The sequence below is a fragment of the Drosophila gunungcola genome, assembly GCF_025200985.1.
Source record: "Drosophila gunungcola strain Sukarami chromosome 3L unlocalized genomic scaffold, Dgunungcola_SK_2 000014F, whole genome shotgun sequence".
Lineage (NCBI taxonomy): Eukaryota > Metazoa > Arthropoda > Insecta > Diptera > Drosophilidae > Drosophila > Drosophila gunungcola.
In genome coordinates this window covers 1,061,368-1,076,270 of record NW_026453182.1, presented here as the reverse complement: position 1 = coordinate 1,076,270, position 14,903 = coordinate 1,061,368, and the positions used below count along the sequence as shown (strand labels likewise).

At 43.4% G+C, this 14,903-nt stretch overlaps 3 protein-coding genes across 4 annotated transcripts; 2 read left to right on the top strand and 1 right to left on the bottom strand.

Moving 5' to 3' along the window:
* Positions 1-140: 140 nt before the first annotated feature.
* On the bottom strand, positions 141-10,024 carry LOC128260158 (probable serine/threonine-protein kinase yakA). The gene is given in 12 exon segments (XM_052992943.1): positions 141-727; positions 790-972; positions 1,380-1,663; positions 1,721-1,970; positions 2,030-2,167; positions 2,733-3,068; positions 3,158-3,333; positions 4,102-4,566; positions 4,569-5,595; positions 6,407-7,309; positions 7,569-8,238; positions 9,732-10,024. Coding segments are annotated over 11 exon segments (4,476 nt in total). The 5' UTR covers positions 8,202-8,238; positions 9,732-10,024; the 3' UTR covers positions 141-646.
* Positions 9,336-13,666, top strand: LOC128260164 (probable deoxycytidylate deaminase). 2 transcript variants are annotated; one of them, XM_052992949.1, is made up of 3 exons: positions 9,336-9,566; positions 12,127-12,546; positions 12,936-13,666. In XM_052992949.1, exons 2-3 carry the CDS (start codon positions 12,151-12,153, stop codon positions 13,086-13,088), a joined length of 549 nt encoding a protein of 182 aa, XP_052848909.1. In that variant the 5' UTR covers positions 9,336-9,566; positions 12,127-12,150; the 3' UTR covers positions 13,089-13,666. The 2 variants fall into 2 exon arrangements, with proteins under 2 accessions (XP_052848909.1, XP_052848908.1); XM_052992948.1 differs by having other exon boundaries at positions 9,351-9,585; positions 12,147-12,546.
* LOC128260162 (clathrin light chain) lies at positions 10,469-11,735 on the top strand. The gene is made up of 2 exons (XM_052992947.1): positions 10,469-10,631; positions 10,749-11,735. Exon 2 carries the CDS (start codon positions 10,760-10,762, stop codon positions 11,441-11,443), a length of 684 nt encoding a protein of 227 aa, XP_052848907.1. The 5' UTR covers positions 10,469-10,631; positions 10,749-10,759; the 3' UTR covers positions 11,444-11,735.
* Positions 13,667-14,903: the final 1,237 nt, after the last annotated feature.

Genomic DNA, 14,903 nt, shown 5'->3' with positions numbered 1-14,903 from the left:
GTGATTTTTGTTTCATGTTTATTCAGGGAACGCTAAGATTCTAAAAATTCACAACTTAAATTAAAATCCGCATAACAAAGGATGACAACTAAAATGTCTGCGATTGGATTTGTGTAGCTAATGTTTAAAGTAAATATGTACAAATTCTTAAGTGTAAGTGATGATTAAGGTTCCCTAACCACATTCGGTAGCGAAACACAATTTGATTGTTTGCGGAGTTTTGGGGAGAACGATCTTTTGTACAGATCCTATTAAATAAATCGTAGTTTGAACTTTTGCAAAAAGAATGTTTTAAGCAATTTCAACGAAATAAAAATATTATGCTTTCTTGAGTACTACTCAATTGTTTAGTACTTCAAATTCTATATGTATATATTTATATATGATATAATGCGCGGCTATAGCTAGTTGTATAGCTATGTACATGGCATGCATTATGCATAGTCCAAGAATAGACTTTATCTTATTCTTAAGGCCTACATAGTACAATATGTGTCTTGCACTAAAACTAAGCATTTGCGTGTCATCTGGTGTATAATAATATAACAACTCATTGAGTTTATTGCAGCAATACGTGGGCTTGGCGTGTTATGTCCTAATGTCCAGCACTGGATACGCATTCAGGAATCTTCCTTGATAATGGCTTCTACTGCATGACCTCTCGGAAACGTTTCTGTCGCTCCAGACTTTCCACCTCGGCCCAGCAGTTGCGCATGTTGCGGAAGAGCTAATGTTGAAATGGATTTAATTAATTTGCCAGATATATAAATGAATGTTTTTAAATCCTACCTCGTCAATCCAATTGTGCTCGGCCAGCAGATCGTTCAGTATTTCGGTTGAGGTCTTGCCCGGGAACTGCTGCTGCTGCTCCGTCACCCGTTGCGAGCAGTTAATAAACAGATTGAACTTTTCGTGGGCAATCTTGTGGAAGAGATCCGCACGAGCGGCACAAATGCGACATAAGACAATGTCCTGGAAAAATAAAAATATTAACAATTTTTATTGACGTGATATGATTGCTAATTGATTAATTAACTGTTTATGCTTTTAATATATATTGTTACTTTTTCACACTCTTCATTTGTCTGGGAATTTATATTTAAATGGCTTTAAAATTTTTAGCATTTAAAAATTTAAAAAAAAGTATTCTCAGTACAAAATTAAAAAAAAAGGATTTTCAATTCAAAAATATTAAACTATAAGACGACTAAGCAACAATGTTAACTATTGATTTTTTTGTAACCTCACAATAAATAGCATTGAGTCATATCTACTTAAGCTTTTAACAATGTTATTGTATTTTGGTTATAGTTTGTAGAACTAAATATACAAACAAAAACTTATAAAAATGGGCTTTCAATTTAGGTCTTTTTACAAACCTTTTCGTATACTATACGCGGATCCACCGGTATGGTCTGCATGGTGTTGGGATTATACGGCTCCCCGAAGAGTAGGAAACGCACAGCGATGCCCGGCTGGTGGCAGCCTGCACAATTCTTCTGGGTCAGATTGTTTTGCTCCCACTCGGAGAAGACATGGCACTTGGGCCAGGTCTCAATGGAGGAGATTGTACTTCGCGTCCAAGGAGTGATGGCTAGCAGTTTGCGCTTGCAATTTTCCATGATTGTATCCACTACGCGCACGCTGCCCAAAAAGTAGTCATCTGAAATACAGAAACACATAAAACAAAGCTATACTTAAAGCTTAAATTTTGTTTTACCCTTTTCCCGCGTTATTTCCGAGAAGAAGCTGGGATCGAGCGCTTGCGAGATCATGGTCTGAATGTAGATCTCAAAGTTGTCCCTATAGGACAGGTAGTCCTCCATGATCTTCTCAATGAACTGCTCGGTGTCGTCGGCCAGCAACTCTGAACGCATGAACTCGACAATCGTTTCGGTGTGGGAATGCAGCTGAATGCGCACCGGTGCTTTGAGGTAGAGTTTCTTAGTTTCGAGATTCCAAGAGGCGTACTGAAAACCAAATGGGTAGATTAAAACATAAGCTCATAGTTGTATCGCATGAAACCCACCTTTGACATGTTACGATAAAAAGTCTTTCCATTTTGGCGAAATGGTTCGTACTTCTGCAATATGCACTTTGAGTCCACCTGCCAAATGGTGGGCCAGTCGTTCACAAGATCCGATCGCAAAACTATAAAGTCGCCCGTCTGAAAAAATGTAATAACAACAATTTTTAATTTTGAACTTTTCTTATAAGACTAACAAAAAAATTATATAATAAAATTTATAAATTCATTTTTAGCATGATGTGATCAAAATCCTTAATCCATTTTTAAAATGGGTATTTAAAAATAGGTATTTTTTTACATTATGGTTTAAATAACAAACAAGTTAAAATTCAAAGTTTTGGTTTCTAACAGGGGCCTGAATGATTATGTTTAATTTAAAAAAATTACTTTTTTAAATTTTAGATCTCTACCCATTACTCAAATAATATTAATTACTTTTCGAGTGTATTATAATTCTCAAAAAATAACTATTATTGGTTATGTTAAAATTTCATCTGCAGATATAACGATTATTCTGCTAGTTATATTTTCTTTTCAACCAAGAAACGCTTAATTTGTGAGTTTAATTTTCTCATAAAAATATATAACTTATTTCTTGAGTTTTATTTTATCTTTTAAAATCAAAACTGGTACTCCAATTTCTTTAATCATGGAAGGAAATAGACAAAGACTTCGACAAACGCCTTGAGACATTTCAACCTACTTTAAAGTTCTCCGCGTTGGCAGCTGCGCCCGATGATGCACTGGCATAGCCCACATCCGCCACTCCAGACATGTTCTGCTGTGAATTGTAGCTGGATTCACCGCCACCGGCCAATTGTTGCACCTGTTGCTGCTGCTGTTGTTGTTGCTGCTGCTGGTGGTGGTGTTGCTGGTTGACCTGCATCTGCTGCAGTTGCTGGTGGTGTTGTTGCTGCTGCTGCTGTTGTTGTTGTGGCTGTTGCAGATCTGAGGGATGGTCGTAGGTGTTCTTGCGGGGAGTGCCCTTTGAGCGGCGTGCCAACTTGCGCTTCCCATAGCCCTTGCCGGCGTCATCGCTCTGCGTGTGTAGGAGGAGGAGGAGTAGTATGGAGGTGGAGTGGAATGAAGCAGTGGTTGGTTACGAGACCGGAGGCGAGAAACACTTACGTCTTCCTCCTGCGGAGTCCACACAGGATCCGTGTCCGAGTCGGTGAACTCCTCCGGCTCGCCGACAACTCCACCATCGCCGGCGACGGCACTCGAGTTCATGAGCATGGCGTGCATGCTGCTCTGCTTGGCCTTGCGGGAGCATTGCTCCCGTCGCGGCGGCACACTCAAGGGGTCTGTGGAGAGCACAAAAGTGGGTTAGCAACATTGAACTGGGTGGACATGGGGATTCCCCGGGCAACACGAACGGAACGGGACTGGATCCACAACAACGACATCAACATCAACATCAACAACAAACTAACTAAACACCAGCAACACCACTTCCCACGGCCATGGAACACCAGCACCAGCACCTGGATCGGAATCGGCACCGGATTCGGATCCGTCTTACAAGTACAAATAATAAAAATACACGGTTTATTTGGGTTTTTGAAAATTAATAATATTTGTTCTTCTCGATTTCATCTCAAAAATACTTCATACTTTTGTTCATGGGATTCTCCTTTTGTTTGTTTGTTTGTTTTTTTTTTTGTTCGCTCTTTTAACAATTTAAAAGTTAGCGTTTTCCTTGTTTGTTTTTTTCTTGATGTCGTTATGGTTGTTTTTTACATATACACACCGTCCAAGGGTCTAGTGGTCGCTAGTAGTCTGTCTGGCTGTCTGTCCGTGTGGTGTGGGTGGTGGTGGTGGTGCTGCGTGGGTGGGTGGTGCTGCTGCTGCTACTGGCGGCCGCTAGTGCTGCCAGGGCCACAGCAGGTTTATAAAGTGATGAGGATTCGGCGCTGGTGCTGGCGTCGGCGTTGTTGCATTCGAATTCGCTGTTGCATTCGCGTTGGCTGGCGTGTGGTGGTGATTGTTGTTGTTGTTGTAGTTGTTGCATGGCGTGGAAGTAGCGATAGTGGAGTGCTTATTGGTACTATGCTGTTGGTCAAGTAACATACCTTGACCCGCTCCAGCTGTCAGTTGGGCGCAGTGCTGCTGCACAAAGTGCTGTCCGCTCATCGATTGTTGTTGCTGCTGTTGCTGCTGCGCCTGCTGCTGTTGCTGCTGCTGCTGGGCGTATGGCCGGAAGGAGGTCTGATCCCCGGGCTGCTGGATGACCGACGACGAAGGTGCCGACTCCGCCGCGGCCGCAGCAGCCACCATTTGGGCGTGCGGACGCTTCTTGGGGAGTATCTGCGTCTGCGAGAGTATTTTGATACGATGCCCATCATCGCCCACGAGTCCGGCGAGTCCATCGACCGCCTGGCCAGGATCCCCCGCCGCCTGGGTCGCCTGCGAGGTGGTGGGCTCGTCGCCACCGCTCCCAGATCCTTTGCCTTTCCGCTTGTACGGAGCTCGTGGGTAATTCAACTTCCGCGATGGCTTCACCACCGGCGGCGGATCATCATCCCGCTCGCCCTGCAAAACTTCAGATAGCTGTCCATGAACTGAGTCTTCTTCTCCCCAATCAGCGTGCCCACGCTCACGGGCTTGGGAGCGGCAGGACTGTATGTTGCGGGTGCACTGGCTCCGCTGGTTGACGGCGTCGCTGGCGCGGCCGCTGGATGACCATGTCCATTGTTGACGGCATGCGAATTGGGCGGGCAGCTCGATGGCTCCGGCGACGGAGTCTTGTTCGGATTGCGTATGCCAAAGTTGGTGTTGTTCGTGGAGGAGTTGGTGCCGCGCCCATTGCTGGACAACGAGTTGGCGTAGCCCTGCTTCGGTGCACTTGTGGCATCGGCCAAAAAGTCCAGCTCCTCCTCGATGTTCGGCACGATGACTTTATTGCTGGCCGCTGCTGCTGCCGCCGCCGCTGCGGCCGCCGTCGCCTCCTCCTCCTGCTGCTGGGTGGCCTCGGTCTTCTCCTGGCGCTGCTGTTGCGCCTGCTGCTGCTGCTGCTGCGTGTAGGCCTGCTGGTGTTGTTGCTGCGTGTAGGCCGCCTGCTGTTGCTGCTGCTGTTGTTGTTGCTGCTGCTGTTGCTGCTGCTGCATGCATGCCGTGTACTGGGAGGCAATGGGCTGGGGGAAGGCTGGATAGTATTGCGCCAACTGGGTCAAGTGCGACTGGGCCTGCGAGGATTGCAGGTGGGCCGGCTGCGGCAAATGTTGCTGCTGTTGCTGCTGCGCCTGCTGTTGCTGGTGCTGCTGCTGCTGGCTCTGCTGCGGATATGTGGGTATATTGATGGTGGCCGCCGGCGACACCGACGCCGCATTGTTCTCCGTCTTGAGCGGAGTGTTCCACTTGCTGTTGAAGTCGTAGTATGTGTTCTGCTGCTGCTGTTGCTGGTTGTGCTGCTGTTGTTGCTGCTGCTGCTGCTGCTGCAGCTGATGGTGTTGCGGCTCCTGGGGACTGCGCACATTGCCGTAGTCACTGCTGCTGGGGATGAGCGTTTTCTTCGGCTGGCGCTTGCGCGGAGTCTTCGCGGGCTTCGGCGGCGGCTTCACCTCCTCCTGCAAACAAGTAGCGAAAGAAAGGCTATTAGAACACTCAGCATCACCGAATATCATCAGCACACTATCAACAGCACACTAACAATAGCTGGGACATTGGGACATTAGGAACGGTTGGTAAACATGTACACTGGCTGGTAAACAACGGGCTGCTCCCAGAGCAGTTTTATAGGGTCTTAACAACTGGGCTGCGAGCGACAAACGCGATTGGTGCTAGGGTTTACCCTCATTTTAAATTTGATCATACCATTACAACATAACGTCACAGTTTCAAAGTGGCCACAGGACTTTAAATTAGAGAATTAGTTAGCAGTAATTTAACAGAATGCTTAGACTAAACAGAATAATTTCAATAAAGCATATAAAACAAAAGGCCAAAAGGTTAAGCTTCCACCAAACACAAGAAATAATCGTAACGGCATGCTTATAATATTAAAACATAAACTACACAGATAGAGGGGATCTCCAATAAAAACAGTTTTAATTGAATAAATAACAGGCAAATATATGTTCTGAAAATATTACTAATTCGAAAAAAAACCAAAATTTTAAAGGTTAGTTAGTTAAAAAATCGGTTTATGTAAATTTGTTAACAAACTTATCTTATATAAAATACGCTGAAGGTTTAGTTTATCATATAGAAGTAAAAATATCTACATAGATTTTTTAGTTTATAAACTCAATAAGAAATCATCAAAACTAGTTTATTTGCCTTGGCTGGGAATTCAAGAGAACAAAACAAAAAGCCAATAAACCAAAACACAACAAATTAAACAAATAGGAACGGAAATAAAACAAATGACATACAAACCTTTGGCACTACTTGAATCTGTGACGCTAAGTTGCCCGCCGCCGGCGACATGATCATGTTGGCCACCACGTGCTGGCGCCGCCCGGAGGACTGGGATTGGGACTGGTTCTGGTTCTGGTTGTGCTCCTGCAGCTGCAGTTGCTCCCCATCGACCACGCCCGCAGGATAGAAGGTTTGCTTGATCTCCAGCCCGGGCGGCAGGTTGAACACTAGATTTTCGCCACCACCGCCGGCGTCCACTGAGGATGCCTCGTTGGCGAAGTCCAGCTGCCGCTGCTCCTGCTTCACCTGCAGCTGCAGCACGTTCTTGATGTCCTCCTGCCCCGCTCCATCGTCCTCCAGCTTCGTCCAACAGAGGTTCTGTTGCTGTTGCTGGTGCTGCTGTTGCTGCTGCAGGGTGCTTTGTATCACAGATGAGTAGGCCACCGTGGTGGGCGTGGCAGCAGCAGACGAGCCAGCGCCTGCCTCCGACCGCCTATGCACCGGGGACGCCGTCTTGTAGACGATCACCTGGGCCTGTGGTGTGCTGACCACGTCCACGGCATGTAAATTCGTGATGGGCGACCCATCTGCGGAGCTCAGCGCCGGACTGGCATATTGCGCCGGATAGGAGCCAGCCGGAACTGGCACTGCCAGCGGCACCGGACTGCCGTCCTGCTGCTCGACTATCGTCGCCCGGAACGGCTGGCCATCCTTGCGCGTCACCTTGACCTTCCGGCCATCGATCGTGTAATACGTGTCCGGCTCCGGGTCCGCTTCGGCGATCTCCTGCTGCAGCTGCTGCTGGAGCTGCTGCTGTTGCTGCTGCGCCGCCGCCTGTTGTTGCTGCTGCTGCTGTTGCTGCAGCTGGATCAGGTAAATCGAGTCGTTGTAGGCTTTTAATTGCTTTTCCTGCTTAATCTGCTACAGCGCACCGTACATAGATTGAATCGGAATCGGAAAGTGTTTGGTTTGGGTTTGATTCGACATAGAGAGAGGGCTAGACTTAGTCTAAGCTTTAATGGGTTGTTTTTGGGGGGAGTTTATGTTAGTATGCGATAAATGCGACAGAACCTGCGGGGGTTTTAATGAGTGGGTGGGTGTGGGTGCTTCCCCAGAAGCTGGTTTACTGAGAGTGGAGTGACATCTGCAAGCCGAACGGAAACAAAAGAAGCCTACTCACCACTTTGTCGGCCACCAGGTTGAGCTGTTGCTGCTGTGCCTGCTGCTGTTGCTGCTGGGCCTGCTGTTGCTGCTGCTGCGCCTGTTGCTGCTGCGCCTGCTGCTGCTGTTGCTGCATGGCCAGGAAGGTGTTCGATATCATGTTCGGCGTGTTCCAGGTCAGCGACGTCGACGTCAGCGCCACCGTTGTGGGCGACGGCGAGGCTCCACTCGACGAGGAGTTCTCCCCGTAGTAATTCGAGGCCACATTGTTGACTACGGCGGCCGCAGCCGCCGAAACAGCCGCCTGGTTCTGGAACGAGCTGAGCTGCTTGTCCAGCGAGCTAGGCAGCTGCAGCTGGCGGTGCGGCGTGCTCACCGCCGAGGAGGCATAGTGGGCGGGCTTGGGCTGTACACTGGCCGCCGCCGCGTGGTGGTAGATCTGCTGGAATACTGGATTGTAGCTGCCAATCGGCGACGGAGGCACAAAGCTGCCACCACTGGCGGCCGCCGCATTGAAGCTGGCGATGCTGGCGGCCGTGATGGTGGCCAGGTGCGGATGCTGGAAGTCCTCCGCTGTTCCGCCGGAGCTTCCGGCACTGGCGGGCACGATGCGGTTGTAGGCGTACGACCAGGGACTGGAATTCGGATCCATGGTTAGCTTGGACTCTTCTACTGCTGCTGGCTGGTAACTGAAATATATATAAACTTGTCAGTGGATTGTTTAATCAAGTGGCGATCTAAAAGAAGTGACTGTCCTACTTATCCCACTATTTCTACTTATTCCACTTTTCGGATAATTTGGGTTTATCTTTTTTGTGCCGCCCAAATACAAAGCAATGTTCAACCCTATTGAATCTATAAAAAATTTATAACTAAAAAGCTAAATATTATTTTGAATTATAAGAACTGTTATTAAGCAAGTATTTATTGTTAATAAACTAAAGCTGATTCTATGAAATAACTCCTAAAGAACTTGGTTATCATTTTAGCATACTATATATTAATTATATTTCTCAAATAAATGGCGCCAACAGTGGTTATTATTATTTTATGATAAATTTAAGAGATTGATTAAATTAAATATAGTTTTGGTTTTCCTTTTTTCAAACAATTTTTAATAATTTAAATTTAAAATTTAATTTAAATTTAAATAAAATTTTTTAAACAAAGATTTAGTAGTAAATTAAGCTTTTACGCTTTTAGTTTTTAACTAAATTGGCGATTATAACATTTGTTTATCCTAATGTTTTTGTTATCAAAATCTAACATTTTTGCCTTAAATTGCGAGTTTGCAAAGGGAAAAACCGGAACTGGGGTGTTTGTTTCCATACTTTTTTGCACTCATTGTCTCCCCCCCTTTTTTTTTTTTGTATCCCTTTTGGCCACGATGCGCTTGGTTCCCCCTTCAAAAATTTGGCGTCTGTATTTTGTGTCTTGGCGCTCGACGGGAAAAAGAGCCCGCATTTCGCCAGCTCCTTTGGTAATCTGATAATGGGATTCTCACTTATAACTTTACAATGGCTGTTCCATCACATTTTGAAGCGTTTTTTAACAATTTTGGGAATGTTTTTCTTGCTAGGAATAGGATTTTTTTCCGTATTTTACGCTTGTACATATATGTATCCATGCACACACAAACACATACTCACACACACGGGCGTACATGCGTGCGTGTTGGAAAGATAGTCACTAACTTTTAGGCGTTATAGAATCGGATCCAGCATTATCTTCACATCGGGCTGCACACACGCTCCAAATGCACGAGCGGATTTTATGAATCAATTCCGGGCGCAACGTTATTTTTTTTTAGATTCGGTGCATAACTTTTTTGTGGATGAAACAATCTCCAAAATGGCCGCTTTGCTGCCAGTGAAAAACGAACCACTAGCTCAGGTGAATGATGCCAAAGTGAACTAGTTCACTGGTTCACTAGTTCGCGCGGCGAGTGTTTATTGTTTGTATTGCCGTCGTCGCAATTTGTCTCCGTTGCTGTTTAAAAAATTATAGTTGATACCGTGTTTTTTTTCGTCAAACAGGTGAGTGCAATCGCGAATATGTTATGTTTCTATGTGTCTTTTACAGGAGTTTCACAATAATTAAATTCACATGTGCTGCGCCATAGTCGCAAGTGTTGTATAATACCCATTTCATTGGTGAAACACTTAATGTGCCAGTTGTTTACCATTTAATAGTTAACTATGCTGTTTATTAACATTTTATGACCACTGATTAAGGCACATTTGATTAAGTATAAACAATTTAGTCGCTACTCGGCTCCAAACTGTACACACTCCAGTCGCGCGTTATCTAGCACTGGAAAGTGGAACTAGTTAATTTTAAAAACCCAGTTGGCAATTTGAACAATATTTTAAAAAGATAATAAAATGTTATTTCTAAGATAACTATTATTCTCTTTAAGTTTAACTTATGATACTTTAAAATTAAGCAAAAAAGTTTGGCAAAACAAACCACCCCCATTGACACATTTTTCAACACTCATTGAATTGATTCGAGTTCCATTTAAACCCCAGTGGTGAATTCGATACGACTGATAAAAATGTAACGGGTTTCGGGCCATATTTTAATAAATAAAATGGAAATAATTATTTAGGTCAATACAAACTTTTATTGTTGCGTACTAGAAATTATTACTAGCCTAACAGATTTTTCTACCATGAAACACGAATTAAAGCATTATCCTTTGTGCTCTTTCCGGGCGTTAGTCAACACTTTATAAGCGTAACTGCTTGTTTCAATTCAACCAGGAGTAAAATTGTCAGCAACTGAACAATGAGGTATAATTGTGTTTATATGTTAATAAAATTCTGATTGGATATTGAATAAGTTATATGTATATAAAATAAACAAGTTCATCACCCTGCGATATGTGACACATTTTCCAGCACTGTTCAACCGGAACCAGTTCGATAACTTGCTGTTTTATTGTTGGTTCACGTACTAATGACAGTCATTTTACGTATTCATTGCTAAAAGAAAACTGAAAAAATAGTTTTGCCCGAATTTCCGGTTAGTCATCCGCCCACATCGATCTTCATTTAGGCCCAGCCGAATCAAACGAGAGGTGCGTAGTGACCAGGTGCCGCAGGATCACTTGGAAAACCGCCCGCAGCTGGTTGCACCTCTGCGTACGTGTAATCTGGGTGAGACGCCCACTAAATAGCAATCACAACATTTCCAGAGCACATCGCCATGGACTTTGGAGACGATTTCGCAGCCAAGGAGGAGGTGGATCCGGCGGCCGAGTTCCTGGCGCGCGAACAGTCGGCTCTCGGGGATCTGGAGGAGGAGATTACGGGGGGATCCGCCTTAGTATCCGCTCCAGCTGCTGCTGCTCTATCCACAGACGATGGTTTGGGCGAGCTCCTGGGCGGAGGAGGCTCCTCCGACGGCCTGGGAGGAGATCTTCTCTCAGCAGGCGGTGGCGGCGGCCTGGAATCCTCTACGGGCAGCTTCGAGGTGATCGGGGGCGAGTCCAATGAACCCGTCGGCATATCGGGACCACCACCTTCCCGGGAAGAGCCTGAAAAGATACGCAAGTGGCGGGAGGAGCAGAAACAGCGACTCGAAGAGAAGGATATCGAGGAGGAGCGGAAAAAGGAGGAGCTGCGGCAGCAGTCCAAAAAGGAACTGGACGACTGGCTGCGTCAGATTGGCGAGTCCATATCGAAGACCAAGCTGGCGTCACGCAATGCCGAGAAGCAGGCCGCCACCCTGGAGAATGGCTCCATCGAACCGGGCACCGAATGGGAGCGCATAGCCAAGCTCTGCGACTTCAACCCCAAGGTGAACAAGGCGGGCAAGGATGTCTCCCGCATGCGATCCATCTACCTGCACCTCAAGCAGAATCCCATCCAGGTGCAGAAGGGCACCTAGGTAGTTTTAATTACGCACTCGCCTAACCACACATTGAGTTGAATATGAAAATTATTATTGAAAGTATTCGCTGTATATTCCAATTTATGATACATAAAATATTATTATTGCTGCTGAAACATAGCTGCGATCATCGTTTTGTCTAATGAATGCAATAAAGTATGTGCACACAGTTGTCCTGCTTTCCTTGACTATCAAATACCCATCACCCAAAATACAAATAAAATACACTGGACATGAAAAAGTTAGGAAAAGAACAACTGAAAATAAAACGGAAAATGTGACAACTAAATTTGTTCTCTTTGTTTTTACAAAACCGAAATGGTTTTTTTTTTTAAGGAAACCTTGGTTTTTTATGAATTTTCTCTTATTGTGTTTAATCAATCATTTACAATACTTTTTTCTTTCAACGGCATTAACCAATTGTGTTCAACGCCTTTATTAGCCTTATCGCTAATTATAATGTGCTACAATACATATGTATAGCTTATTTTAATCATTTATTGGTTTTGAAAATGTCAACGAAAAGGATGAATGCATTTGTTTTACATTTATTTAGATGATTATAAAAATAAAAAAATAAATCCAACAGAATATTGCATTTTTGATTGTGAAGCAAGTGAGAAAAAATAAATGTAGCTTTGAAATGTTCTGATTTCTCTAAAAAAACAATAAACTGATAGATACCTTCTACTTATTTTAGTAAAATGTCCCAAGAAGTTCCCGCTCAAGACACAAATACCGTGGATTCAGAGTCGCCTGTGAACCATAAGAGAAAAGGCTATCTGCACTGGGATGACTACTTCATGGCCACCGCCTTGCTCTCAGCCCAGCGCAGTAAAGATCCCGTGACCCAAGTTGGAGCTTGCATCGTGGATTCCCTGAATCGGATAGTGTCCATCGGCTACAATGGATTCCCCCGCAACTGCAGCGACGACGAGTTTCCGTGGTCAAAATCCCATTTCTTCTTGGAGGACAAGAAGATGTACGTGGTGCATGCGGAGGCCAATGCGATCCTTAACAACAACGGCATGGGTTTAACTGGAACCCGTCTCTATACCACACTCTTTCCTTGCAACGAATGCGCCAAACTCATAATACAGGTAAGCACGAACCTCATTTGATCTGTTCCATCAGAACTGGAAATAAAATATGGTTCTTACTCAAATGGTACAGTTTTAAAGGTAAAGAAATTGTTTATATTTTAAGACTTCTAAAATGTATTAAACTTTATTTTGTGGTTTCTAAAAATGTATTTCTTGTCATAAATTGGAAAACATTATATGTCGCATATAAAAAATGGTGGTCCAATTTTTTTTATTTGAACTAAATTTGTGTCCAATGGAAATTTGTTTTCTATCACTTAGTTAAAACTATTAAAACTATTTTAACATAAATTAAAAGGTTTATTCATGGGTTCTTGGCAAATTATTTTTCTTGAGCATAACTATACATTAACTCTTTTTTGATTTAATTTTAATAAATCTTACAGGCGGGCATTTCTGAGGTTCTCTTCCTGTCCGACAAGTATGCCGGTAAGCCCAAGTACGTGGCTTCCAAGAAGATGCTAGATGCAGCGGGTGTTGAATATACCCGACACCTCCCCCGACAGAAAAAAATTATCATTGATTTTGACAACGTTTAAACGACCCAAACCCGAAATAACTCTTGTGATGCATTTTTAAAATTAGTAACTTCATTTATATTAAAATTGTGATTAGTTTAGAGTGCATTTAACGTGGTTCGTTTTAAATTTGGACAAATTTCTTAAAATTTATTTAAGTAATACAAATTATTTATATATAATAGCTTACCAAATTAAGATCAAAAAAAAAAATTTTTAACCAAATCTTAAACATTAAAGTCACAGACGAAGAATCATTTTAATATCAATAATTTCTTTAATACTTTCGACACCTGCTCTCTTTTAATTTTCAACTTTATTAAAACAAGTGTTTATTTTTTCAATTGCTATTTACTGGAACTCACTTGCACTAATTGAGTTCGTATACGTAAACTCTGTCATGTAATTCTCTTGGCGTGCACAGGTGTTCACCGGAGACCAAAGTGCGATTAACGGGTGCTACCTAGGTCAATGATGTTTAGCTTGAGGTCCCAACCTTGTACTAAAAGTATTTAAGTATAAAACATTTTTTTTCCATGTTGTTTCTAAAATAAAAATTGTAATAAATATAAAATAAAGTCTTTTTGAAAAACTGTTGATCAAGCCTTAAATTTTGTATTGCACCATATGTCAAGGACCTCGCAATTTGGATTATTGCGCTACTCATTATATTAATTAAGTTGGCCACTTTTGAACTTTGATGTTATGTTCGCTAAAATTTCGCATGCAGCCTTTTTAAATACTGGACTGAGCAAAATGTTTATGGGATGTTTTTAAATGGCATGCCAGCACGAAGGAGCTCCAAACTGGCTTTCCAAGCTATTCATGCGAGTGTGGCGTGCGGCCAAGCGGCCAACCGGCCATTAGTACTGGAATATGCAAAACAGTGCGCGGAACCGGATGAGGATGCCAATAAGAACAGCGCCGAGGACACGCGACCTTTCGGAAATCCACGAGTGTTTTGTACTTGCCTTTGCACTTTTATCTGAAGGCTGCATTTGAACGTGTCTTCTGGATTTCAATAACAGATGAAAAGGTAAATACTGGGCTTATGGCGATGATGGGATAAAACAAGTAACTGTGATATGAAGGAAATAAAAAGATAATTTTACAACCTAAATTTAAAAACCCCTCGAAACGCCAAAGGGTGTTCAATTCATTTCGTTCAAGTGAAATTTCTTGTTTTTTCTTATTTTATATGTAAATTAAATAAATTGAATTTATTTAAATTTAAATAAATTTTTAAAATCAAAGAAGTTTAGTAGAAAGACTTTGTCCAGTTTGCTATAAATGTTATTGCTCCCTTATTAGCTTAATATCCGTATTTGGTATTTAAATATTCCTCCATGCGAATGAACTTAGATGTGCTACTAGATAAAGTCCTTCCGGCTTAAGGAGTTAACAACGGACAACTAATTTTGGGACACGGACGACGAACTAATCCGTAACTGAATCGACATGTATCGGAAGCATTTCGCATTTCCCCAGCTAGTTCAAGGAGACGTATCCGTGGGGGATTAGATTGTGTACGCCAATCTTTCTTCATCTGACCCGCCTTGTTTGTATTCATGAAATGCAGAGAAAGTTTACCGACTGCAGCGGAAGCTTGTATCGCACGCACCTTCGCTAACTGAATTTGAAGTGGGCCCGAACATTCCGTAATCACTAATGGCGGTTCACCCGCGCAGGACCTAATTGGCATTAAAGTTAAAGCTCCGGCTGCCGAAAACCCAAAAGCGGGTCAGCGTTAAGGAGCTGGGGACAGCCCTAATTTTCGGTTTCGTGAATTTCAGCTACAAAATTCCATCGAGGCCGCAGGCCCAAAATCACACCAAG